The sequence below is a fragment of the Spodoptera frugiperda genome, chromosome 30, assembly GCF_023101765.2.
Source record: "Spodoptera frugiperda isolate SF20-4 chromosome 30, AGI-APGP_CSIRO_Sfru_2.0, whole genome shotgun sequence".
NCBI classification, from domain to species: domain Eukaryota; kingdom Metazoa; phylum Arthropoda; class Insecta; order Lepidoptera; family Noctuidae; genus Spodoptera; species Spodoptera frugiperda.
In genome coordinates this window covers 12857590-12883835 of record NC_064241.1, presented here as the reverse complement: position 1 = coordinate 12883835, position 26246 = coordinate 12857590, and the positions used below count along the sequence as shown (strand labels likewise).

Genomic DNA, 26246 nt, shown 5'->3' with positions numbered 1-26246 from the left:
AGTACGGGTTCGAAACCCACAAATGGCAAGTTTGGTACTTTTTCCTAGTTATTCGTCTTTCCAAGATTATTTAGACACCACTGACAAACAGTGAAAGAAAGCATCGCGAGGAAACCTAGCGTGGTGATTAATGCTTAAACCTTCTCCGTGCGAGAAGAAGCCTTTGGTCAGCAGTGGCCACTTAATAGGCTTTTGATGTGTGATTTTTCTATGGATGAATTAAAGGTACTAACTTCTGACCTTTGAAGGCTCTATTTCGAGATGGCCGGAAGGACGAAAAGTCTATATAAGTAGCTAAAGCTAATAATGAGTAACATATTATTATCATTATGTTATGTACCTAATTGGACAATCGAATAACTGTTTGTTTTTTTTTTTAGTTTGGAATCCGTATCCGTAATCTATAACCACAGTATCCCTTTACTGTGCTTTAGGTAACTGTATCTCAATCAATAAACCCACCCTCAATTACATGGGACTTATAACACAAATGGTGAAAAGTGGGAGTACATTGCATAGCAGCATTACGTACCGTAATATGCTTCGGGGATAAAAAGCGTGACGTTGCAGGCAACTAACTGTACCTTGCATTGTGGAGGACCAGTGGCCATCTAATTTTCAGTAAAATAAAAAAAATCATCATCTATCTTCTATCTATACTTATAATAAATCTGTAGAGAAGTCAATTCTGTACATGAAATATATTTCCAAAATAACTATCAGCGGGTGATTAGTGATCGATACTGACGCCAAAAATGCAATCAGAAAAATTTTTGTCTGTCTGTCTGTCTGTCTGTCTGTCTGTCTGTCTGTCTGTCTGTATGTTCTTTATAGAAATAAAAACCACTTGACAGATTTCAACGAAACTTGGTACAATTGTTCTTCATACTCCTGGGCAGGTTATAGTATACTTTTCATCACGCTACGACCAATAGGAGCAGAGCAGTGAAGGGAAATGTTGGGAAAACAGGAGAACTTACTCCATTTTTTAAGCTTCTATCGCGTGTGCAGCCTTAATGGTTAAAGCTAGACAGAAATAATGTATGACGGAAATGTTCTCCTTAAAATTGTTTAAAAAATATTCCACGACAGCAAATGTCTATCTCTTATGGTTGACTCACAATAACACGTATAACTCCCGATGGCTTAGCTGTTCGGAGCTTTCTGATTATACTCTACTCTTACGTTTATATAACTCTCATTCATTCATTCATATTATAATAAATATGTAGAAGGGTCAATTCTGTACATAGAAAATATTGAAAGAATAAATAGCAGGGGGTGTGACTGGATCGATACCAAATCCAAATAATTACGTGATTAAAATTTTTTGTCCGACTGTCTGTATTCAGGCATCACGTGAAAACTAACGATTCGATTTCGATGAAACTTGGTATAATTATACCTTATTATCCTGGGCATAAAATATGATACTTTTTATCCTGGAAAAATACGTAGAAAAAAGCTTTATTTTTCAGTTTTATTCTACAGAACGCGAGCACAACAGCAGTAGCTCAATAGAGGGATCTCCTTAATTATTATGGGCCTCGCCCTATTTGGGTCCAATAGATATTTATAAGATGTCATTGTCAGAGTTACTCAAAATTGAGAAATAAAACTTCCATGCGAAGACCGACATCCGCGCGGACGGAGTCGCAGGCGGAAGCTAGTCTATAACATAAAAATAAGTCGGGTTATCCTTCCTGACGCTATAACTCCAGAACGCACGAACCGATTTCTACAGTTTAGCATTCGTTGGAAAGGTCTCGGGCTCCGTGAGGTTTATAGCAAAGAAAACGGGAAAACCATTGGTGGCGAAACGGAGTTCGCCGAGTTTGCTAGTCTATAATATAAAAATAAGTCGGGTTTTCCTTCCTGGCGCTATAACTCCAGAACGCATGAACCGATTTCCACGGTTTTGCATTCGTTGGAAAGGTCTCAGGCTCCGTGAGGTTTATAGCAATGAAATTTCAAGAGCAAATCAAGAAAACAGAAAATATCATTTGTGGCGAAACAGAGTTCGCCGGGTTCGCTAGTTTATACATAGATCGTTTTAGCAATAGATCTAGAGATAACAATTCAAGGTAGTATATTTATATTATATTTCTCACAGATGCAGTTTCCGTGCACGTGGGCGTTGCCAATAATAGATAACAAATTAAAATAAAATCAATTTGTTACGATGGAGTCAACTATATTTTTCTTGAGCAAGTCTACTTTATTTAGTGCTAGAATCTATATCTACACTAATAGACATATAAAGCTGCAGAGTTTGAATGTTTGTACGCGCTAATCTCCGAGACTTCTGGTCCAAATTGAATACCTTACTGTTTTTGTGTTGGATAGTCCATTTATCGGGGAAGGTTTAATAATAAAACATCACGTTACGATCAACAGGAGCCGAACAGAGCGGGTGAAAGCGCGCGGGAGTAGCTAATAGTAATATATACTTTATAGCGACGGTGCCAATACACAAGGAAGCGCGAGGAGTAGCCACGAAACGTAAAGCTTGCCACCACACCTACATGACGAAGAGAGTCGAAGAAGTGACGGTCAGAGACTATTTATTTAAAAAATAATTAAGAAATGCGCAGTGGTCTGTGACCTTTAGATAATAGTTTAGATTTTCCTTAACTGCAGATTATTAATTTACGTAAATAAGTCGGTGATTTTAACTTTTATTAAAATATGGTTAGGTATTACCTAGTGATGCAATCAAGTGGGTTAACCAAGTGAGTCAAGTCCATACCAAAAGTTATGTTTGTTTGAACGCAATAATATCCAGAACTACTGGTCCGATTTGAATAATTCTTGTGTTGGCTAGTATGCCGGTTAGTCCATTTATCAAGTAAGATTACAGGTTATCAAACATCACGCTAAGATAAAAAGGAGCCAAGCAGAACGGGTGAAAGCGCGCGGAAGTGTCAACATTAAGTTTCTTGATTGTTAAATAATTAACGAATATGCTTGAAATAACTGTTATTCGAGTTGTTTATATTATAATATGAATATTTAATATTATGAGTGTTTCGATTTTGAAAGACAACAATAATTGTATTAGTAAATAGGTTAGAATGGAGTCATTGTGCCTTGTGTAGGTACCTATGGTTATACCTAAGTAACGTACATGGGATGTATTGGTAAATGCCTACAATATTAATGTCAATGCACCTAGGTACCTACGTAGGTAGAGGTACGAACCAGTATAGAATTGACAGAAACACCTACCGACCTATTTAGGTAAATTGCAATTTAAAATTGAGAATAGGGATAATGACGGGGTACCTACGAAAGTCAAAAATCTCTTTAGTCCGTCAGTTAAGTAATGAAAAAATATTAGATAAATATTTTTTTTTGTCATAATTATAAGTTAACAATACATAAATAAAACGAATTAAAGTTTAGAAGTGGGAGAACATAGGTACGTCATTTCTATGTGCATAAAATAAAATAAAACATAGAAGTGACGTCACGTGATATTTCAAATCGATATATCTGCGAAATTATGTGTGTGTCCCATAAAAAAATAAATAAAACACCTCTCTAATAATTTAAAATAATCTACAAGACGGCCATTAAAATTGAAATTAGTCATCTACCCTATTGCTCTGATCAATACATATTATACCTATTTCTAAAAAGCGTAAAACAATTATTACCAGTATTAGCACTTGTTTACTTCTATAACCCTATTATTATAATCAGCTGGGGCTAACTGGTACAGAGGGGTCGGTCGCCCCCCGCGTTAGGGGACTCCCGGCCTCCCGGAATTAAGGCTCCCCCATTCAATAATTGCCGTGACCTTCAATTTTCCGTATCAGGTTGCATTTTTCTAATTCAAGGTCAGGTCCGCAAGGGGTCTGTCAGTTACGCTGTAGGTTAGGTGCTGTTCCGTAAATGTTAAATCGATCAGTTACGCTGTGGGCAGTTCTAAATGTATTAAAAAGTGTTTGTTGAAGAAATTAAATGTTAATGTTTTGTAAAATTTGTTTAGTTGTAGTATTGTTATGTATTTAGGTTAGGGCAGATAACTTTTGAAGCGAAAAAAAAAAATTATAGTAGAATGAAACCTATTGGAAATTCCACTCGATTCGAGTTCGGAATTTATGTTTTCTTAAATTTTTAGCATATTCTCTTCCATTTCCAATAGGTTTCTTTCTACTGTATTTTATTATTACTTTTTACCTTTATTAGACGTTAATAAAGGAATAAGAATTTTGACATTACAAATACCAAATGGAAGGATGGGGTGTGTGCTGGATGTCTCACCATCAAAGTTATAAATATCCCTAACTAGTGCCTGTTACCCTCAGTGCATTAATGCGGAATTGTCTAAAAACGTCTAGGTTCTATTTACTTTACATTTTAATTACCTAACCAATCAACTACTAAACTGCCTTGGCATTCTCGTCGAATGCGCTGCAAAGATTTCCTGTCGTCTGTATATGTTTCAGTATGTTAAGCTATATATTATTATAATAAATAATATTTGCAATGACGCAACGTGTAGTCAGCGTGCACCGATGGCATTGATCCGTCGATGATGTCATAGTGCACCGTAACTAACCTAACCTAACTTGTAATGTTGACACCGAAGTTCTCGCGGGCTCGGCTCGCCTCCGTCCTCCGCCGATACACATTATGCCTCCATTATACGCTCCGTGGCACTCTTACATACTAATTCAACTATCTAACAACATTTAACGATCACAAACACGTGATAACTAAGTTTCAGTATTGAAGTATTTTCCGAACAACATTTTAAAACTTCGCAAAGTTTACAGCGACGCTTTCAGATGCCGGCGACGTGCCGCGCCATACAACGCGCGCGGGGTAGGCGTGGGGTAGCGAGCGCCGCGCGCACGCCCGCCGATGTACCTCGTGACATAGTTTAGATGCAGCGCGCGTGCTTCAAAGCGGAAGTATAATGCCATTATCGATTTGCTTATGACAGAAAATGCGTTGAATGGACAAGGCTCTGGCGGGGCCGGGGGCGCGGGGCGGGGCGCGGTGCCGCGGGCGTGCGGAGCGGAGCGTCAGTGCGCCGGAGGCAGCGGGCTGCGCCGTACGTGTCCACGCAGCCCGCTAATCGAAAAATTCCGAGTGTTGTGCAAATGCTTGTGTTTTTATGGCGGTCACATTACTACGAGTGTTGGTGCTGGGTGTGATCGCGGCGGCTGCCGACGGTTTGTTATTTATCTGTGTCGATTGTGATGGTTGTTGTAGCGTCCACGTGTTTTCGGCCGGGAGCGAGCCGCTGTTTACGGCGCGGCTGGCGCATGCGCTCGGCTTGTTTGCGTCGCCTACGGCGGGTCAAACACCGGCCTAACTTACAGCCTACTCGTACCTACATGTTTTTGGTCCGTCAAGTAAGTCTAGATATAGATCTCGAGATGTGGCCACCGATAAACAGGCAAGCCAAGGTAATCGATACAACTTGTTTTCTCACGATATCATACTCGTTTTAGCGAATATCGTCCGAGTTTACTGTTACTCCAATGTATTATTATAGTTTAGGCATCCTCCACTCCACTACAACCTCTAGGAGTGCGGCTCACTTTAGAATCCCATTCACTCGATTGTTATTGAGTGTTTCCGAGCACCTCTGTGTGATGTTTACAAAAGAACAATAGTAAATAGTAACTTAATACTTATTGCTGCGTGCCCTACTTATTGGAATTCGCGTAGGAATCACGTTGCTTTCCAATTTTCTCACTTCGAACTCAAGGACATTTCTATTGGTGTCCGTTTGTCAGTCAGTGGGTCAGCAACACACAAACATGAATAAGTTATATCTGCACCTTGATCATTTTGTCCTTTTGTGGCCATTGTTTTTGGAGAAGTTTGTTTTTATATCTGTGCCTTTCAAGTTTATTTTAAGGTTCCTATTTATAGCTTGTGTTTAATCTATGTGTTATCCCTTATTTTTGCATGTTTCTGTATCATCTTGCCGCCAAAGTGTTGTGATGTCCAAACGTATAATTTCCTGTTGGCCAGGCTGACGTCAATGCCCTTAATAGGGCACATTGTTCATAACCGTACTACTGGGAATACATGCAAATTAGTTATAATTAAAAATTCTACCACCGAGAGTATCATCCATAATGTTAGCCGCTACGATTGTTTCACATTCAAATTATGAAGCGACCGTTATCTTTCAAAGACGTACGACCGGACCAAACTAGATAGTTTGATGAAAACATCTTAATCTTAAGTTTAAACATCAATATTTAGTTTTTTCTCCATCTTCCAATAAGAAAATGTTTCTGTTACGAATCCAACAAGTTTCATCATTAGCGGTAACAATATATTTAAACATTTTATTCACGGAGTACCCTCCAAAGAGTTCCTTAATTATCCCTTCACTCCAACCCTCCTTTAATCACTTAGTTCTTCCTTACTACTCTCATGGGAAGCTACAGAGCACTCGTAGACTTAACTAGAAACAACATGGTTCGCTAAACACAGACTATATACCTACTTGCATGCCTTCTATAAAAACGTTTGCGACTGTAAAAACATTTCTTGCCATTTCGCTTGCCTTTCGATCCTTCGATTCTTGTCTGTTTAATTTGTTTTATTTTGCCCATGCTATGTCCAATATCCTCTTTTACAACCTTCATTTAATTGGATCTTGCCCTTTGGACAATGTCAAAGGACAATTCATTGACCCTATGGTCAATCTACTTGGTCCCAACTATTGTAAAGTCAATTTGTAGCTGAAGCTATGGAGATAATTACAGATAGTTAGTTGCTAGATAAAGTTTTCAACTCCATCTGGATTCAAAGTCTCGCCTTCCGGCTAAAGTTTGTTTTGAACTAAATTAAGTGCTTACTGAGATATTTCGTCGAAAACTTTGTTAAGAATTCACAGCGATTTGTTTTTTGAAACGTTTAGTTGAAACTTATGTTTAATACTGAAATTGTTTGAGATGAGAAACACTTTTCTCTTAAAATGACTGTCGATCGCAAGTCGTATTAGTACACAATTAATTACTAATTAGGAGATCGTAAATTACTTGGCATCATAATTAGATAAACAAAAAATTCGAAGTAAAACCCAAAGTAAACTAATTTAATGTTAAAAGCTAATTAAGATTTTATAGTTACCTACTTAATTTGATTCAGTAACTTGGTGTTAAATTATAAAACTGTTATACATCATATTTCAGTTTATAAAAGTGACTAATCTTTGTAAAGATACCATCTAAACCGAATTAGTTCAATGAAACAATTACCTCTAAACAAAGTTATTGTTTTCATTTAAAAAACGAAATACTTTGTTCTAAACATTCAAAAAGTTAAAAGAAGAAGTCGTGTAACTACCTAAATCTGTTTTATGAACAATTTTACGTAACTTTTTAAAGAATTTCTGAGTAGCTACTACCGTGTTTTCAGTTTTGAAAATAACCGCTTTAAACAATACAAATACATTCCAAACAAATAAAGTTCAAATTCTAATCCCAACAACCAATAACAAAGACTTCCGAACAACCCACACATCGGAAATAAAATCCATATCCCATGTATTATTGAAATAGCAAAGAAAGTATCAGATGGCAATTAGGTAAAGAAAACGAAACCATACCGATAACGTCTGACATTTCCAATAACCGTTATTCCTAATAACGTTGTCTAAAGATATCCTAGAGATCACTATTGTATGATAAGTATTATCTTTCCGTCTATCGATGAGTCTAGTCTGACAAAGCGTCACTTATTGACAATGGCAGTGCCGTATTAGACTATCAATGGCTTCTGATAAGCTGGCGTGGTCTTCCACTGGAAAGATGACATCACAAAACAAAATATGATGCTGGGATTCCCCTCTAAGAGATATGACTCCAGAAGTAGGCACGTAGTTCTATTTGGAGTTGATCCTATTGGCTATTTGTGGGGCTATCTCTGATTTGGAGCCATTTGTGTTAACTATGTTTTGATACGATAATTTTCCTGGAGATGTTTTTCCGTGTTTGACGCTTGCTTGCGATGCCTAGAGCAGAGTATGAAATAAACTTTTGAATAATGACAAGTTAATGCTTTTCTTTAAACGAGCAAAAGTAAAACCAAGTTTACATATTCCTGAATCTGTGTAGACAGCCCTGTTGTAACGAATACTAACCATAAACACTTTACATTTATTTCTATCCGCACAACAATTTTAAGCATAATTAGATTCTTTACAGGTACTAACACTCCAAGAGTTCCTTCGCTTCGCCACTAGACCTTCGCTGCTTCCCTCCATCCAGCTTGCTTGTCCTCCAAATGCTATATATCATCACATTCTGCAGTAACTATGTCACATGTCAACATATCGATAGACATTCTCATTTAGCTTAAACATCAATAAATATGGATGAACAGAGAATAACGTGTGTGGTATCATTGTTTTGTCCCCAGCATTGATTCCTATTAATATTTATTGAATATTATGTCAAATAAGTTAAGTGGTCACCTTTGGGATGTGATTGGTCTACTTAAACTGATATTACGAGTAATCCATTCTGATTTTAATGGCTGTGTAACAAAAAGATTGGATCTTTAATGTCTTATTTGATTTATGAATGGATTTGTAAGTGCCCATTTAAATGTAATAGTTTGAAGAAATTTTATTGTTTTAGCGCTCTTCAATATATTTTTTGGGACAGAAATTCTGAGTCACAATGAGTATGCAAAGGAGTTTATTTGTAGTAGTCTAGTTTTCGAAGTGATTTTTGCTAAAGAGATTTAATACAAGCCCTAAATATGTCAAAGCTGTGAATGAAAGGCAATTGATTAAGTTATTAATGATTGGTGTTTGTGGATGATAAATTACCGCCTCATTATTAAGTTGCTGCTCGTGATTACCGAGCACGAGATCTCCGATCATGCAAAATTAATTGGGAGGTTCCAAATTTTTCATTAACGTTTAAAATTATGTGTTAATTGCCGACAACACAAATAATCCTTTAACCCATCTGCTTCCACACACCCGAACCTTTTAACATAAATATCAGCAGCTTAATTAAAAGGGCCGACAGTACAAAGCACATGAAAATATGACTCGTAATATACCAAAAAACAATATGGAGTCCCACAAATCACTTATAAATTGTTTTGTACTGAGTCAGCTGTTCAGACGACTCTGAACTGGGACCCCAAGGTCAGGGTAATAGAGTAAATATCTGTTTATTATGTGATACTCCAATTTGTGTCTAGTCGCTTGAGTAGTTATTAGGGCCTGTGTATATTTGTACCGATGTATTCGGATATATTTACTCTTAATTGTACAGTTATTGCGTGTGATGTCTTTATTTAGCAAAGGATATTTGGATGAAATAATTGATATTGTATTAGATGTCTGCTATTAATAAATTGACCCGAATTTGGTGAACTATGACTTTTATTCGTAGTACTTGGTACTGGTAACCTTTTGATCTTTCCTAATGTTTTACTCTGAAAATAAAGTGTTGCAGTAACTATATTAAGTACCGTTACTCATAACCTACCTCAAGGACTGTGTGTAAATGATCTAATTTAGAATACTACCGATTATTCCAGGAATTAGCTCCAAAAACCTTCAGCTTTATAAATAACATTTGTATAGATTTCATTGATTCATGAAAGGATATAAAATTTATATGACAAATGTTACAATATTAAAAAGATAGACAGATATAAAGTGATTTATAAATCTAATACCACATAACAATAAACTGGGAAATATTTCACCGTCCGATACACGGCACGGGTGACTCATGAAATCTCGTTCACCGTGAATATGGTCCTTAATAACAAAATGACAAACTATTAACCAAATAGAATGTTTCTTTGAAACATTTTTCTATTGAAAGGTGATTTTATCGCGATCGATTTGACCTACAGAAGGGCCTAAGAATATCTCGATGCTCGCAAATTGTGAAATTGTATTAGGCACTTAGGAATCTTGAGCTTCAATTCCACATGATAAATTGGAAATAAAAATAAGTTTGAGAGAATTGTTTTTCCTTCTATTTTTGTTGAAGATGAGCGTTTTGTTACCTGAGAAAAGGCTAGTGAGGGCAATTAACCGGTGAAATTGTATTATTTACGCATGTTTATACGATTATGTTCACTGAATTCTAAAACACTCGTGTTTTTGTACTTGAAATGGTGATTATCCAGTTCGCGCGTACAAATTGCCAATTCAGATATCTGGATCGAGTGAAATAGGAGAATGATTTAGAATATGTTCGAGTATCTATAAACTTGGTAAGACAATTTTCTTTGACATTAGATTTATGGCTATACGACCACAATCAACCGCCAATTAGATTATCAACTGGACATATTATATTTGGGACCTCCCAAACAAACCAACACAAGAACAAAGAAGTAGTACTTGATGAAAAAATACAAGAAGCATCTAATGACATAACAATCCAAGACACAGCGGAGTAACAACAGAACCGTTTAACAATAACACAAAAACAAGAAGGCCTATTTGCTAAAACAGAAATCAACGCACAACTAGTATTAAAACGTGTACAATTATAAAGCGATTAATCTTTAATACTATAAGTTGAATCGTTTCTCGCAACTAAAGGCCTCGCACCGTTTTTACAATAGCAAAAAATTTTGAACCAAGGTTGGGAGCGTGAAACGGTGCTTTCGAGAAAATGTTACACTGGCCAGATGTTATAATTGGGCGTACAACGTACATCATGTACTACCGAAGGTAACTGATTAACTTAGCCTGCTAGACGATGTTAATTTGATTTGTGAAACTCTGACAATATTCTGTATCGAACAAAGGGTCTAGGACATGTCTGTTTAGTTACTGAGGGCAAGATACGTCAGATTTTCAATAAGAACACCAAAAGTAAGAAGAAGTAAGAATTAATTATTATGTTATCGGCTTACTCACGTAACTGTTTGACGAGGAACTCGACTAGTTTCAAGCCATGCCAGAGGCTCGTATTCATGAGCAGCATTCCGCGACACAGGACGCGGCGATTGTCGCGCTGCTACTGGCAACTAGAGAAGTAAGAATAAACACATTTTGGTGTTCACTGTTCCTATTTCCGGATAATTTTTCCCACAAAAATCGAACACCTCTACTCGATAAGTAAAAACAAATGCTAAAAAGTCTAGTACAAAACTTTGATAACATTTCTATACATAATGTATGCCTTCATGAATACATTACTACCTGACTGTTTTCTATAAACGGTTTCGAGGAGGAAACACCAAACTAGTATTTTAAAAGACCATTCGTATTTCAAGCTATGACGCATTAATGACTAAGATGACACCATTACTTGAACGACTTCTGTCCAACCTGCTTCTATATTAGGTAAATGATAATTCTTCTATCAGCCTCCCTGCTCCGTTGAAAGGCCTTACCCACCAGTATCCTTAGTACGAGTTTGCTTTACGTTGAATGAGATGGAAAGGAGAGTGCGTTCGGCGCTCTGATTGGTTGGTTCATTCCCGCCGGCCAATAGGAGCGCCGAATGAGCTCTCGTTTCGTTTATGTTTAACGTAAAACAAACTCGTAATAAGGGAACAGATTTCGCAAATCCAAAGCATTATCACGGCAATTTATTACCTTTTGTTCCATCTATCCTTAATTTTGGACCGTTCAGATTTTCTCTCAAAATTTCTTTCTCAATGTCACAAAAAATATTGCCACGTGAAAGATTATTTAGTCTGCCACTTCATGTCTATTTACAAGCAATTCTTTAAACTAATACATTTATTTTATACATGTCCATTTCAAATTACCATATTATGGTAGGCTTCTAAAATCAGAAATAAATTTTATCGACCTAAATACAAGTTTCGTGTTCTTAGAAGTTTTATTTATAAATTCATGATACGGTAATGTTATATTTTATTTACTTGACACGCTATACAGGTCACAGTTACGTAGCAGGCGATAATTGTAAAAAAACTAATGAAAACAACAGCCAATTAAGTTGCCTGTTTTGTTTCTTCTATAAATGAAAATTAGGAACTATTAATTACTTAAATAGTCCAAATAAAAGTTATAAACAGACAGGGAATATAATGAAAAATATTTCATTAAAAAGCTTTACACAGAGAGGAGTGGAAGGAGAGTAGGGAGGCCTTTGCTCTGCAGTGGGAAGATCAACATCAATCAATTTGATCGTATTATTTCAGAAAGTAAAAAAGATAAAACAAAAAAAGAGAAGGCATTATATCTAACACCACAAAACCACATCAAAAAATTCTGCATTCAACTCACGCTTCAATAAAAAGGCTCATAACAAGCACATTTTATTACTATTTCCTACAAAACTTATGTTGTAAGCGTGCTGATTTGAATAAGACGGGCAACCTGCCAACAGTCAGCTATCAACATAAGTAGCAACTTGGATTACAACGGAAATACGTCGGATGATATCCAATGGTCAGACTTTGGGCCAATAATTGAAGAAACATAAATCAATCTATACAATCCAATCAGCCTTGGTGGTTGTGGAACATGAATAAATAGGCCACAAGCCTCATCAGCGTTGCGTCATCATGGCCGGCTCCTGGCCCATGGAATAAGACAACCATCGACACATTACGTACCCTTTCAGTGAATCTATGACTAAAGGATCATAGATTCAGCAATTACTGTTTCATATTTTTACGTCGATGTCCATAATTTCGTACACGCTATAAATTATCTTAAAGAAAGCGGCGACGCGAAAGCGTTACTTAAACTTGCAAGGATGTTGCTAAAAACAAATTGTTTGTACCTTTATAGTTACCTACCTATTGTTAGACTTGTTTACATGCCTACCTTCCCAGAAGCTTACATAGTTCAACTTGAATGAAAAAATTAGGTAAACAGAAAATATCCAAGAGCAACCTATTATGAAATGGAATAAATTATAATACATTACTTTCACTAAATGATTAAATTTATACTTCAGTAAAACAGGACAAGAAAATAAACATCCTTTGATGGTATTAGAAAGTCGCCCAAATAAGCAAAGTTTGGAAAATAATAGGTAACTTTACGTTCGAGTTAATCGAAGCTAGACGGAGTTTGGATCAGGTGTCTATCATCCAACCCAACTCAAAAGATAAACAAAGAAAAGGTAAAGCTAGGCTGTGCTAGCACAAGAAGATATGAACAGTAAGCGCTAACTGGGAACACTGCGCAGTATAATTCAGTTAACTGTTTGAACAGAAAGCCTTACTCAATTACAAAACAGAATTCGCAACATGTCGAAAAGTTAAACGACTTACAAAAGAATCCATGCAAACAGGATTTTAATCCTCTTACACTGTTGTCTCTAGCAAATAATGTGTACAAAACAAAACATTTGCGAAGCTATCGCTCCTCACGCGGCCATCGTTCTATTTGTGCTCCACTCAAAACATACAGAAGACGTTTAGCATGACAATGCTTTTACTTGAGATAAGAATAATTTTTCTAACATTACTACGTTGATTACATAAACTTTGTGGAAATCAAAGTGGCGTGTAGCGAGGGGCGCGGCGGGCGAGCCGAGGGGAGGGGGGCGGAGGCCGGGCGGGGTGCGGGGGGCACCGCGTGCGCCGAGCAAGGTCAGGGGCCCCGGCGCGGGCGCATACTACCACGATCCTTCATACTCGCCGCCTGTCCACGCGGCTCTATTGACCAAATGTGGCACTGCTGAGCCTCACACCACCACACCGTGATGTATGTGGGCAGTGCCTCTCATACTTAGCTTATACTTAGGTTCGTACTTGTGTCTAGATTTTTTCAAAGAACATCAATTACATGTTCATAATAAAGAGGAGAGGTGTAGCATCCTATTACAGACTACTTACATTTGCTTTTATAGAGTTATCTATGGCCATGTTTCAGTCATAAATCCTGAAGAAGAAGACAAAACCTAGACTAGTTAAGTCCTTCGTGTACTAGACACAGGTAATTATTTTTGGATCAACAGATAAAAGGAATTCATTGAAATTCGATTGTAAAACTGCGCGACATTCCAATTGGCAGGATCCGCTAATTAGTTTGCTAAAATAATACGTTAAAACGCAAATATATGCGTCACAACATTATTATCTAGTGTCCTTGGCTCAGCGAGAGGGAACTTCGTGTTAGACGATACCTTTGCATAGACAAAGGACCTCTAAGAACAAAACCAACTTTTCTAAAGAGCCTGATTTTAATGTAGGCCTTAAATCAACTAAAGAGCGTTTAAGGCTTAAAACGGATCGTGGAGATGGAAACGTTACAGAAGATTTTATAGCAAAGAAAACAAATGGGTAAGGTTTAGCTTAAACCTAGCTTAATGAAGGCTTTGAAAAGTCCAAAAGAGTAATTCGGCAAAACAAAATGTTCTTGATATTACTACTGAATTAGCGATACGACTCTTTATCACATCCAAGTAAAAATAGAATCTTGACAGCTATTAAAAACAAGATGCCGGCTCCCAAACACAGGTTCCACAACGTCTCGGCGGATTGTAAAAAAAAAAACAGCGAAAAAAACCCATCGTATGATGAAGCTAAAACGTTGAAGTCTAATTAATATTTGCAAACAAATCGAAGAGATGTGTTTTTTCCGAGTGTCAGAATTCGGAAGTATGGTATGCGACCAGTTTAGCTTGAGCCTTTGGCTTCAGCCATTCTTGTGGCCGCTTTTGCTGTAGTGGATCAAGATATCCTGGTTGCGTTGGCGATGTCGAAGTTGTAATTAAGAATTGACATTGTTTTGTTTCTGCGTTCCTTCGCTTCATCTTTGAATTAAGAAATGTTTGATGAAATTACTACTTTAACATGTGATATATAAGGAAGGTTTTCGTAAATAAAAACATTATTAATACGCATTGGTGATTAAAATTACGGTTGCCATTTTTTGAGGTTATGTTCGAGCAAATTTTTTTGTGTATGTGGTACGATTTTTGTGTACATTGTTGAGCAATATAGATCATGACAATATTGATTTAATAGTAAGTAATCCTTTCAAGTATTTTTCATTTCGTTTTTTACGGATATGTATAGATCTGAATTATTTAATAGGTTACGTAGGTAGGTAGGTATAAGATCTGTTTAAATATTCAGTCCAGTTGGAACACAACTGATCGAAACTTGTAGGTTTATGACGCGTGACGGTGTTCCAATGGGCGTACCGTCCACAATTATGACGTCATCAAGGCATACAAAACTATTTTTATTTTGTTTAATAGCAAATTGTGTGTATGTGATGTTTTTTATTGGTCTTCTGGAAATTTGTCTTAAGGCAGTTATAATACCTAATTCTTTAGTATGTTAGTGCTTTATTCAACATCTTATTAACGTTAAATAGCATGTCTCTCTATCAATAACATTGTAGTTATAGGTATTAAGAATTTGATAATTTTAGCTTGGGAGTTATAACCACTGAGCTTTCGACTTGTTGACTTCAATTTGCGTATTCACCAAAGTATAGTTCGTATCTGGGACGGAGATCTTGTTTATGTACGTTTTAGACTTGCTACCACCTTCCTTTAATTAATACCTGTTAAATGTAAACATCTTGCTGATTAAAGCAGCTGATGTTCAATGACAAAATCAAACAAACAGATGTAGTAAACATTTCACTTATTGCGACACACAATGATTGAACGAATGCAATTGAAACGGACGGAGACCGTCAGTGGGTCACTTGTGCACTGATAATTTGATAACAATGTCAATGTAACTTAAATAACTATATAACATAACATTGTTGTTAATTTTCGTAAGTGACATGCGTGGCGCAAAACATTTATACGGGAGTCCCAACAATTTCGTGTCGTGTTTGTAAATATTCTGTGTGAGCTAATTTTTATATCGAAGCGGTTTTTTTTTGGTGTTGTTCAGTTTGGTCCATTTATTGTTATTGAGGAGTGTTGATAAAGAATTACTTAATGATAACTTTGGAGTGAGAAATTGTCTTCACAACTTTCTCATCATATTCATTGATTATAGGAAAATGTGGATGAAAATTTTAATGCGAGTGTTTTTAAGTCATTTCTATTAAGCAAATACAAAGAGATATCGTTGGGTACTGGATTTCCCTTTAACATAATGCGTGACACTTTACGGTTAGCGCGGGACGTTACAAACCGCGTCCCTCTCTATTTTCCATCTAGCGGTCCCATAAAACAAAAACGTAGCCAATTGTCCACATTTTAATGTGCCACTTACACCTACACCTTTTTACTTGTAATGCCATTGGGCAGGGCCGCTTTTTTATGTCACAGTGCACAATCACATTATGGCATCTCCTCTTTTTACTTGCTTAATAGTCATTACTGTTTTTTTTCTCATCTAACTTATCCGAAGATTTTCCCCTAAAATGCCATAGAAGTATGATACAAGGATGACAAGATAGCCAAAACTGTGATCCAGAAAAAGTTCTTATGAAAATACGAGTTAAGAATAAGAAAACCATCTTTAAAATCACTTTTTTCTTGCTTTCAGAAGAGGGATCAATTTAGTAAAATGTAGCCGGTTATCTTTCAAGACACGTACAGCTTCCGGATGTCTGTTTGACCCTAAACCCTTAACGGGGGCCCTTTAATAATAACTGGTGGTTCGTATTTGCTTAAACCGTCCCTTTGGGAAAGACCCTTCTCTTATTCTTGTTAATATTTACTTACAACACCATTTTCTTGGATATGTCTTTTCTGACTTGAATCCTTACACGTGGGTGGTGTAAAAAATATGTGAAATTAATCTATAATATTACCTATTTAGTCAGTAAAGGCGTGAATTTGATAGGAAACGTCGGCCCATTTAACAATAAAAAAAGATATTACGGCACGCAATACCGCTATACAATGTACAGCCACTTCTTACCATATTACCTATTTCTTGTGTAAATGATAACATAACCCATTTTAGACCATGTTTAGTCGTTCGTGACGTCTTATTCTTCTTGATACTAGAGAAAAAGAATTTGAATTAATGAACTTCACAATCGTGGTCTCATACTATATGACAATTTGTTTAATTTTGGTGTTGTCATCAAGTGTATCTTTAGCCCCCAGACTAGGATACTCCTGTACCTTCTCTTTTTTCAATGATCCGGAGTATTTTTCAATAAATGTAGTCTCTTTCATCAAATTTAGTCTATAATTGGTATTAAAATACCAAACCAAGCACCACATAAGAACCTTTAAAGCTCTTCGAAAAAGAGTTTGATTTACACTCCAAGAAAGACATTATAAAAACCTAAATAATTCAAAGTTCAGTGCACATTGTAACTGCCGGTGCCATTAAATAACAGTTACGTGATAAAAATATACAATTCCAAGTATTTACTTTGTATACATTATCTCATGTGAAATAAACCACTTAAAATTGAGACAAGATTCTGCAGAGCTTATCAGATAGCGCGATTATATTCAAAGTGACTTTATAACTATGTATTACGTATATGTTAAAATTTTCTCTGGATTTGGAGTAAATGGTTCGAAACGGGAGTATTTTTTTATTATTTTGTAGAATATTAACTATTTTGTACCTTAAAAATATTTGCTTAACTAACTCGTTGGTCTCCGACTAAGTTGCTGATATCCCAGTCTTTTAGTATTGGGTAACTAAAAACCTTTACTTTAAAAAGTAGTAGTTTTTTAATTGATAATAAAAAAAAAAACATTCGATTTTACATTCGAAAATGTCACCGAGTACATGTTTAAAGCCATGTTTACAGTAATATTGGAACAACAGAAACGTCTAAATGTCAGATATGTCTTAACCTAAAACGAGGCAAAAATAAAACATATAGCGATTTATTTAATATATAAAGTACAAGTAAATGTGAAGCTACATGTTGACATCCCATTGTAGACCTTACAAAGGAAAGGATACTCGTATTTTATTTAGAAACAACATTTTGTACAAATATAGGCAGAAAGGGTACAAATTAATTACAATGGCGAGGTATTCAATCTACCAAAATAATGGAGGCATATTTTTTCACGACATTTTTTTACGCTTTCACGGAAAAGTTGTTTTATTTAGACGCGTTCTGTTTATATTCGTTTTCATTATATTTTATTATGTGAAACGGAATAAGGAAACGGTTTTGGGTATGTATGTAAAAGGATAATTTAGATATTTTCCCTATTTGTTAACAGATTTGGGCAAATGGGTTTGTTTTTACGTAATGTCAGAGTTTTTTTAACAGGGGAAAATCATCCAATGACTTCCCCCGCCCTGGGCGAGGCAAGAGGGAGTGTCAGACTCTTACTGACTAAAACCATATGTTCCTACTTCTGCTTTTCGAGCCAGCCCCGGTTAACCCGCAAGGTAGTCCACAGCTCCGGATCAGACATCAGGCCTACTTGGCCCAATTAGGAGCCTCCTAGTGACTTAAGCGACTTAAGCGTACCGTGTCTTGGATTAGTTTCTGCATGGAATATCCATATATGTATGTAGGTTTAGTCCTTAATTTATTGTTCTGTAATAAAAAAATATTTATAAAGATCTCCATGGTACTGGAGAAAATACTGAAAAAAAAAAAGTTAAAAATCACGGTTTACTCACCTAAATTAATGGAGAAAATGTCAACTAGTTTCGAGTCACAGAGGAACTCTGGTGATTTTTAGTTAATTTAAGCAATGCTCTTCTTTAAAAAATTTTCGTGTTAATTCGTGTTAATGATACATAGCTGACGCAATTACGAATTAAGATCTAAGGCTATGGTCAGATACAATAGCCTTAAAAGTCAGTCAATGTCTTTCACTCCTCAGCAGAGGAGGTCAGTTTGTCCTCCAAAAGTCTAAACTATTATTTGTACCACATAAATGGCTTGAGAAGGGATTATGTAAAGCAGGCCCTAAGTCCGGACGCTAACTGATCACTTATGTACGTTACCTCTACACCAACCCTTGAGAACGAGGGTTTAACCCTTAAAATGCTTATTGTGTAAATAATGGCGAAAAAACTTACGGGGATCGGTTTTTATTTTCAAATAGGATATTCGCCTGTGTTGCGTTTGTTAAATGGCAAAGTAGTTTCACACTGATGTCAGGAAAAATATACTATAATACTTTTTTAATCGAATCCACGTGTGATGAGAACTTATTGGACGGATATTTGTCTCCATAAATTGCTTCTGTTCTTTGTCCTATGTGGACATTAATAAAATATTGCTAGAAAATATTAAATTCTACATTACATTTTCGTCAACGTCGATCGATTTCATACATTTTCCTTTTCTCTTTTACATTGCTTTGTTTGGGATTTCAGTTTGTTTTATTCGTTTTTAACGCGCTTTCGTTTCGTTTTCGTTCAACTTAAAGCAAACTCGTACTAAGGGTATTATGCTATGTATACTATGCTAGATCAATCTGATCCATGACGGCACTAATTAGGTTTATTATTCTATCAGTAGGAAACCGTTCCCAAAAATGACACATTTTCCGTAATAAATAACTACGCAACATATAGTTCAGGAAGTCAATACCCATTTATGTTTAATAGTAACTTAATTTAGCCTACTGTATAAACATATTAGCCTTAAAACCCCTCACTTTAAGGTTCATTTTCGCACCATTTTAAAGACCTTCCTACAACAGGTTGGATAGTGAACAGCAACACTATTGTACTATGACACAGGTGCTACAACCACTTGACAAATAACTTTCCCATTTCTATAACACGCCTAGACAAGGGTAGACAGGGAAACAGGTGAATTTTTTATTATATTTACTGTGTCAAATCACCATGGCAACGAGGTGTCGCGCCCATTAACAATTCGGATAAACTGACCCTACAAGTGTCGGCCTGACCTCACCTCACCCATTGTGGCTGAAGGGTCATCTTTTACACACAGGACGCTTCAAAAGTGGACCCGTTATTATTTGTAAGGATTTTTAGACGATTTATTTTTCGGTCGATTTTACCGTGAGAATATTTTTTCGGGGTGTTTTTAGACTGCAGTTGGTGTAAGGGTTAAGTGATTGTCTGACTGTTAAGTATTTTTTTTAAACGTTGCCCCATCGAGTGTTTTCTCCTGTGTCGTGGGTGCGTTTACAAACATACAATTTCACATACTGATATCTGGGTATCAGTATCTGACCGAGTCTCCGGATCGGACTCCGGAATAGTAATTTGTGAATCATACAAAGGATTGTTCCGTGCAGGAATCTAACCCGTGATAGTTACCTTAGCACTGCGCCAACCGTTCAGTCTACGTTTATACGTTTACAAAATAATATTCGTCGAAGTTTTCTAGTCCATCCCCGACTTCCTCAACGCGGAAATCAAAAAAGTATCACAAAAGTAGAATCCTATGATCATAACATTATTCTAGTGGACGATGAAATAACTATAATAAGTGCAAATAAACTTGCAAACAAAACTGAAACTAGTTACAACCTACACTGGTCACAAATTACAATTTCCAGAACCGATAACTAATTACGAGAGACACCAACATCGACTCGATATAATATTATTACTCCGAAAGAAAAGAAATAAAGTGATTCACAAGGGTACCCTTTTATTGTGAACACTCTCATTATTAAACGCGTATAGTCCTGTTTTACGGCTCTTTAAAAGCAATACTCATGAGGGGAATGATGATCACATAAAAACTTCATCATTTTATTATAATACATACAAAAAGCAAATGTATTTGTGTGCTTTAATACTTTACGATGAAGGACACCGTCTCCGGCACACTTCCATTCAACACAGCATTGAAAAACCCTTGCTTTAGGGATGTGGTGCTACTCATTTTAAAATATATCGATAAAATATCGTATACTTTAAAAGGGGTAACTTTTTAAGAATAGAGATGACTAATTTTTATTTTAATGCCCGTTTTGTAGATTATTTTATAAAATATTAGCATCGTACTTTTTATTTTCTTACTTTCGAAGATATATCGATTTGAAATATCGCGTGACGTCACTTCTAGGTACATTTTATACGTAGAAATGACGTATTTCTACCACTTTAATTCGTTTTATTTACGTATCTTCTATTACAAAATAAAAAATACGTGTCAAAAACTTTTTCATTACCTAACTGACGGACTAAATATATTTTTAATTTTCATACCCGTCATCATCCTTATTCTGAGAAACAACTGTGTTTATGAAAAGATAAATATAGAAACTAATTACAATAAAATCATTATGCGGATAAAATACGTAATAATAAATTAATTGTCAGTGCTTTATAAAACTATTTTTGCTGCCCGTGTTAATTATGCAAATTAAATATTTCCTGTCATTGAAATAATTAAACTGACATGTAAAAAATATAAGTGTATGATCTAGGTAAGTTATTCTGCAAACATTCAACATGTGATAAGTAATTTTGCGCCAGGGGCCTTTAGCTGTTGGGGAACATCTTTTTTACACGTGTATGTATCGTAAAAGCCAAGGAACTCATTACAAGTAAATTCTAAGCATTTTTACCTAACTCGCAGACCCACACATGGACATTTTACATATTCATGTCATTCATGAGATGTGTTCGAATGATATAATCAAAGTTTCACGATAAGATATCCCGAGCAACGTTTTTGTATGTTAATTCATAATAATCCGCGTTAGGTATTTCGATTCGTACACGATTCACGATGTGCTTCGTACAAACGATACCTAAACAAAATAATTGAGTTTCCGTTTTCGTATTTTTGAATGAAATATCATATTTGTTATGTAATTTATTTCGTACGTTTCCTTGTGATAGGAGTTTTTTTTAAATGGAATGTTATTAGCGTTGTTGTTTTAGTCATGGCACGTGTATCGTTAATTGCCGGCGAGACAAGTGTGAACTTACGAAGTATATTATTAGCATTGAGAAATTGGAGACTTTTTGACTAAAGGTACTTATCAACATGAGTAATACCTCTTCAAAATGTAGATTGCGTATCGAGATTGAATACGATAGGAGTGTTGCTCGTTCCAATCAAATATCATCCTGTTTACCTTGAAAGCCAAGGACAATACAGTCTTAAATAATTTAGCAAGTATGGTTAAACTACGCACATCAAAGTGCTTATTGATTAAAATAGCACGGTTTTCATTTCCTGCCATTAACTTTAATATGCTCAAGAATGGGAATAAAATGTAAACATTAATTGTTTTTTTTTAATAGTTTTTGTAGACAGGTTTTTAATTGTTGTTATGGTTTGTGAATGAAACGCTTGTACTGAGCGTTCCCATACTTATTCAGAAGTGAACTTACTGAGAATTTCTTACAAAAGTTATTAAATGAGATACATTTTTATTAGGTAGGTAGACTTGTTAGCTCATAAGGCAGAAATATGTTATCTTAAGAACCTAAATTTAGACCTAAGTTAGGAGTTTTTTCTCAATTACTTACCATCAAATAATGCGTAACATAAGCTCAATTTCGTAATACCAGTTATATTTCACACAAAATCAGTTATAAAAGATTCGTATTAAAATTTCCTCAGCGCTATAAAACATTAAAATCAATGTTTTTGCACATCGAGTGTTTATGAGTTTTATATCGAGCCGTAAGTAATAAAACTTCAGTAAAAACCAAATCACGACTATAACAATGGATTGATTGTTTTTTAAATATCTATAAACGAGTGAGACACTACGTGTGCCTTATATAATAATTATACATAATAAATGTTTGACTCATGACTTGATTTTATATAGTTTCGGCTTACCATATCCTGTTTTAAATTTTATGATTATTGATTTTTAAAAAGTATCGATAATTATGAAAAGTATCGATATAGATGTTGGTGCGTCCCTAGTTGATGTGTAGACAGATGGACTGGTCTTGCGTAGTTATAGGGTGAAAATCGAGTTTGGCAAGTTTACGGACTTTTGATCTCATTCAATTGTGAAAAAAAATGAGAATGCTTTTCATTAACTAACGAAATTCTAACGTAAAATGCGCAGAATTTTTGTTTTTATGTTCCTTATTATAATGTCTAAACTGGTTTCGTAAATACTATTATTGTTACAGATTCTGAAGATATTTTTTATAGAAATCGAAAGTACTTAAATATAGAAATTAGTAATAACATTTTATTGGTGTTAAATATTTATGAACGTTGGGTGTAAAAATACCGAGAAATAAAGATGACTGGTTATTTAGTTTAGATGGACTTGTTGTCCTTGAAAATTAGGTACTGTAGGTACTTAAGCGGTAGTAAAATTATAATAGCATGAATATCTGAATTCTTAATCGACTAGGTAAGTTGTAGCGAAATCCGGGAAATAGGTATCGATTATCGTACTATATGAACATCACTACAAAAATGTTTGTGTGTTTTGTATTAATTATACTTTAATAGAGTGCTTTATCGCAATTTTAATTAGGTAACAACAAAGAATACAAAACTGAAAATGTAAACTAACTTTCGTAAGTGGCCACTGCTGACCAAAGGCCGACGGATAAGGTTTGAGCATTAATCACCATGCTTGCTCAAAGCGGGTTAACGATTTCAAACTTATAATTAGAAATTGTAAGCCCAGGTTTCCTCACGATGTTTTCCTTCACCGTTGGTCAGTGGTGTCTAAATAACCTTAGAAAGTACATATAACTCGGAAAAAGTCACATTGGTACTTGCCATTGGTAGATTTTGAACTTTCGAAGCCACGCTCTGATGCATGAGAAGCTTAAACCTCCGCGCCACCACGACATCCTTTCAATGTCATATAGAAAATAAAAACAAAGAGGATAAATACACATCACGTACTCTCACTTACTCAAAACATGCTCAAAAACAGGACAATTCCTTGGAGAAGCTTCTCTGATACGTACCTGAGGTGCCCAGCAACCAAAGTGAATAGCTAAGTGCCTTTCCAACGATATTAGTGATCGAATGCCAAGTACTTGAGTTTGTTTGAAGTCCAAAATATCCCTGGAGTACTAACGAAGGAATTTGTTCAGCTAACATGGTATTATTTCATCATGTTACTCGAAAATGTGTTAGGGAAACTCTTTAAGCAAAGTTGGAAGAGTTTGGTAGATGATTCGGTTTTGTTATCTTGTTTCGGTGTTAGTTACAAGTTCAGGGTTTGGTATTCTTAAACCCTTCTCAATATTTATTTATTTTATTTTATTTTCAGTCATGATCGTTCCACTGCAGGGCAGAAGCCTTCTACCCTGCTTCGACTCCTCTCTATGTAAAGCTTTTTGCGGCCAATCCTTGTCATAGATGTCGAGTCGCACATTTCCATTTGGGCCTGTCTTACTTCTAAAATAAGCCTCTCGATTTGTGTATACTATGTTCCTATGTTTCACTGACATATACTTATTTAAGCATTCTAGTAATAACGAAAAGATACTGATTATTGTGATGGTAATACAAGAAAAATTACAAGAAACAGTACTGTACTTGGAACCATTAATTTGGTTTGGGACACTATTCTATGTTTAGTTTAAATTCTCATAAACACTCAAAAGCGAAGATTAATTCTAACACTCAAGAAAATAACGACCTACAAAAACTATAAAACACAGCATAAACTTAAGCGACATCTCAATAAAATTCATTGAAGAAAATGTACGAGACGCTTAATATTCATCCGTTTGCGGATCTCATTCCTACACGTCCTATTACATCGTACACATGCCTGCCCACCTCGTGTAATCCCTTATTGCCTGTCACTACACCCACGTAGGGGTAGGAATCTATTCCCGGAACAGGGAAATGTGTTCTCCACTATTTTTATGAAGAAAACACAAAATAGGGTACGATGGTATGTCAGTGGACTTTTATATTGATGTATGGATGTACCTAATAGTCATAGGTGACGCTTGTATAGAGGCACTTTTAAACATCAATAGAATAGTATATCTACATCGTTCCAAATTGGAGATTCCTATGGAATGGAATGAGTTGAAATCTCCATGGTTACTCTTTAATTAGTAACAGTTGTAAATTTTACTACTTATGCACCATTTTATGGTAACATTTTTAGGTAAATTGAAACAATTTAAGTTCAAAAGTCACCTATGATGAACAGTAATTATTGTGCGTGAAATCAAAGATTTGCATTTTATTTCAACTTTAGCAGTAAAATTAAGTTCTGTAATATAGTTCTAGATATATTTGCAAGTTGTAGGACAAAACGAACGAAGGTTACAAGTTCATACACCTTTGAACTATAGGCACTTAGATCTTTGATTACTCAGCTCATCGATGCATGGGCGTTTCATTCACAATTTAATAAGAAAATCAGACTCAGTTTCTTTGGTAAAACCCCTGAATCAGATCTTCAGTTATTTTAAACATTTTTTGTTTGAAAACTTCAAATGTTTACCGATAAATAATAAATGAATATTTCTACAATCTGTTCGTAGATTCTCTTTTAAATTATAAGAACATTCTTTTATTTAATTGGGCCTTTTTTCTGATTAGACATTGATTTCCAATTAATTTAATTTTGATTGCTTATTGGCTTTGATAAATCTTTTTCTTACACCAACTATCTTCAATTTGTCTTCTTATTCTGTCATAGCTCCATTTCTTTTCATTACACATCTTAAAAAAAGAATAAATGATAAATCAAAGCTTTTCCAAGTTAAATGTTCTTTCCACGATTATTTGGCCAATACTGACTCACGGCGAAGGAAAATATCGTGAGGAAACCTGGGTTTATAATGTCTAATTATAAGTTTGAAGTCGCCAATCCACATTGACCCGCCAACCTTCTCCGTCCGAGAAGAGGCCTTTGGTTAACAATGGCCACTTATAGGCTGTTGATGTGAAATGAAATCATAAATGAGCCCTTATTTCACATTCCCAGTTAAAATGTGTGGAAATTATCGTAACCTCAAATTACTTAATACCAAAATCATTTATCCTTGAATAATTTGTATGTCTATGACAACCCTTTAGGTTGCTCATAAACGACTCAGTAGTAAAATCTAGTCCTCCATATAAACTAAAACATAATCACATATCTCTATTTCGGCAGGTGGGTTAAAGCTAATTTTATGCCCCTATTCGGTTAGGGATAAGCCCACTATCAGTGGCGACTTGTGCATCAATTTTCACACGTATGCCCTTCATTTTAAGGCTGTTTTATGACTAATTCGCAATTAACCTCTGTGTATCATTCTCGTAAACATTTGTAGTTTGTATCGCCTTTAGCTGTGTTCGAAATCTTAGTACTATTTTGCCTTTATTTTGTGGCATCATAAAATCTATATGGCTATCTAAGTATGGATTACCTTTCTATTAAAAAACAAATATTTTATTGACTTTGTTTTGCAATAACGGTGGATAGTCATAAAAATATCTGTCAAGTGATTAAAATTGAGTGTTGAATATACAAACAAATACC

General features: G+C 35.4%; 1 protein-coding gene across 3 annotated transcripts in view; it reads left to right on the top strand.

Moving 5' to 3' along the window:
* Positions 1 to 5041: 5041 nt before the first annotated feature.
* LOC118269575 (protein sax-3) overlaps positions 5042 to 26246 on the top strand; it is a 118826-nt gene continuing 97621 nt past the window's right edge. For all 3 annotated transcript variants that reach the window (XM_035584726.2, XM_035584725.2, XM_035584724.2), the window contains exon 1: positions 5042 to 5186. In XM_035584726.2, the coding sequence (XP_035440619.2) occupies positions 5129 to 5186 (58 nt within the window). In that variant the 5' untranslated portion in view covers positions 5042 to 5128. The remainder of the gene's footprint in view (positions 5187 to 26246) is intronic.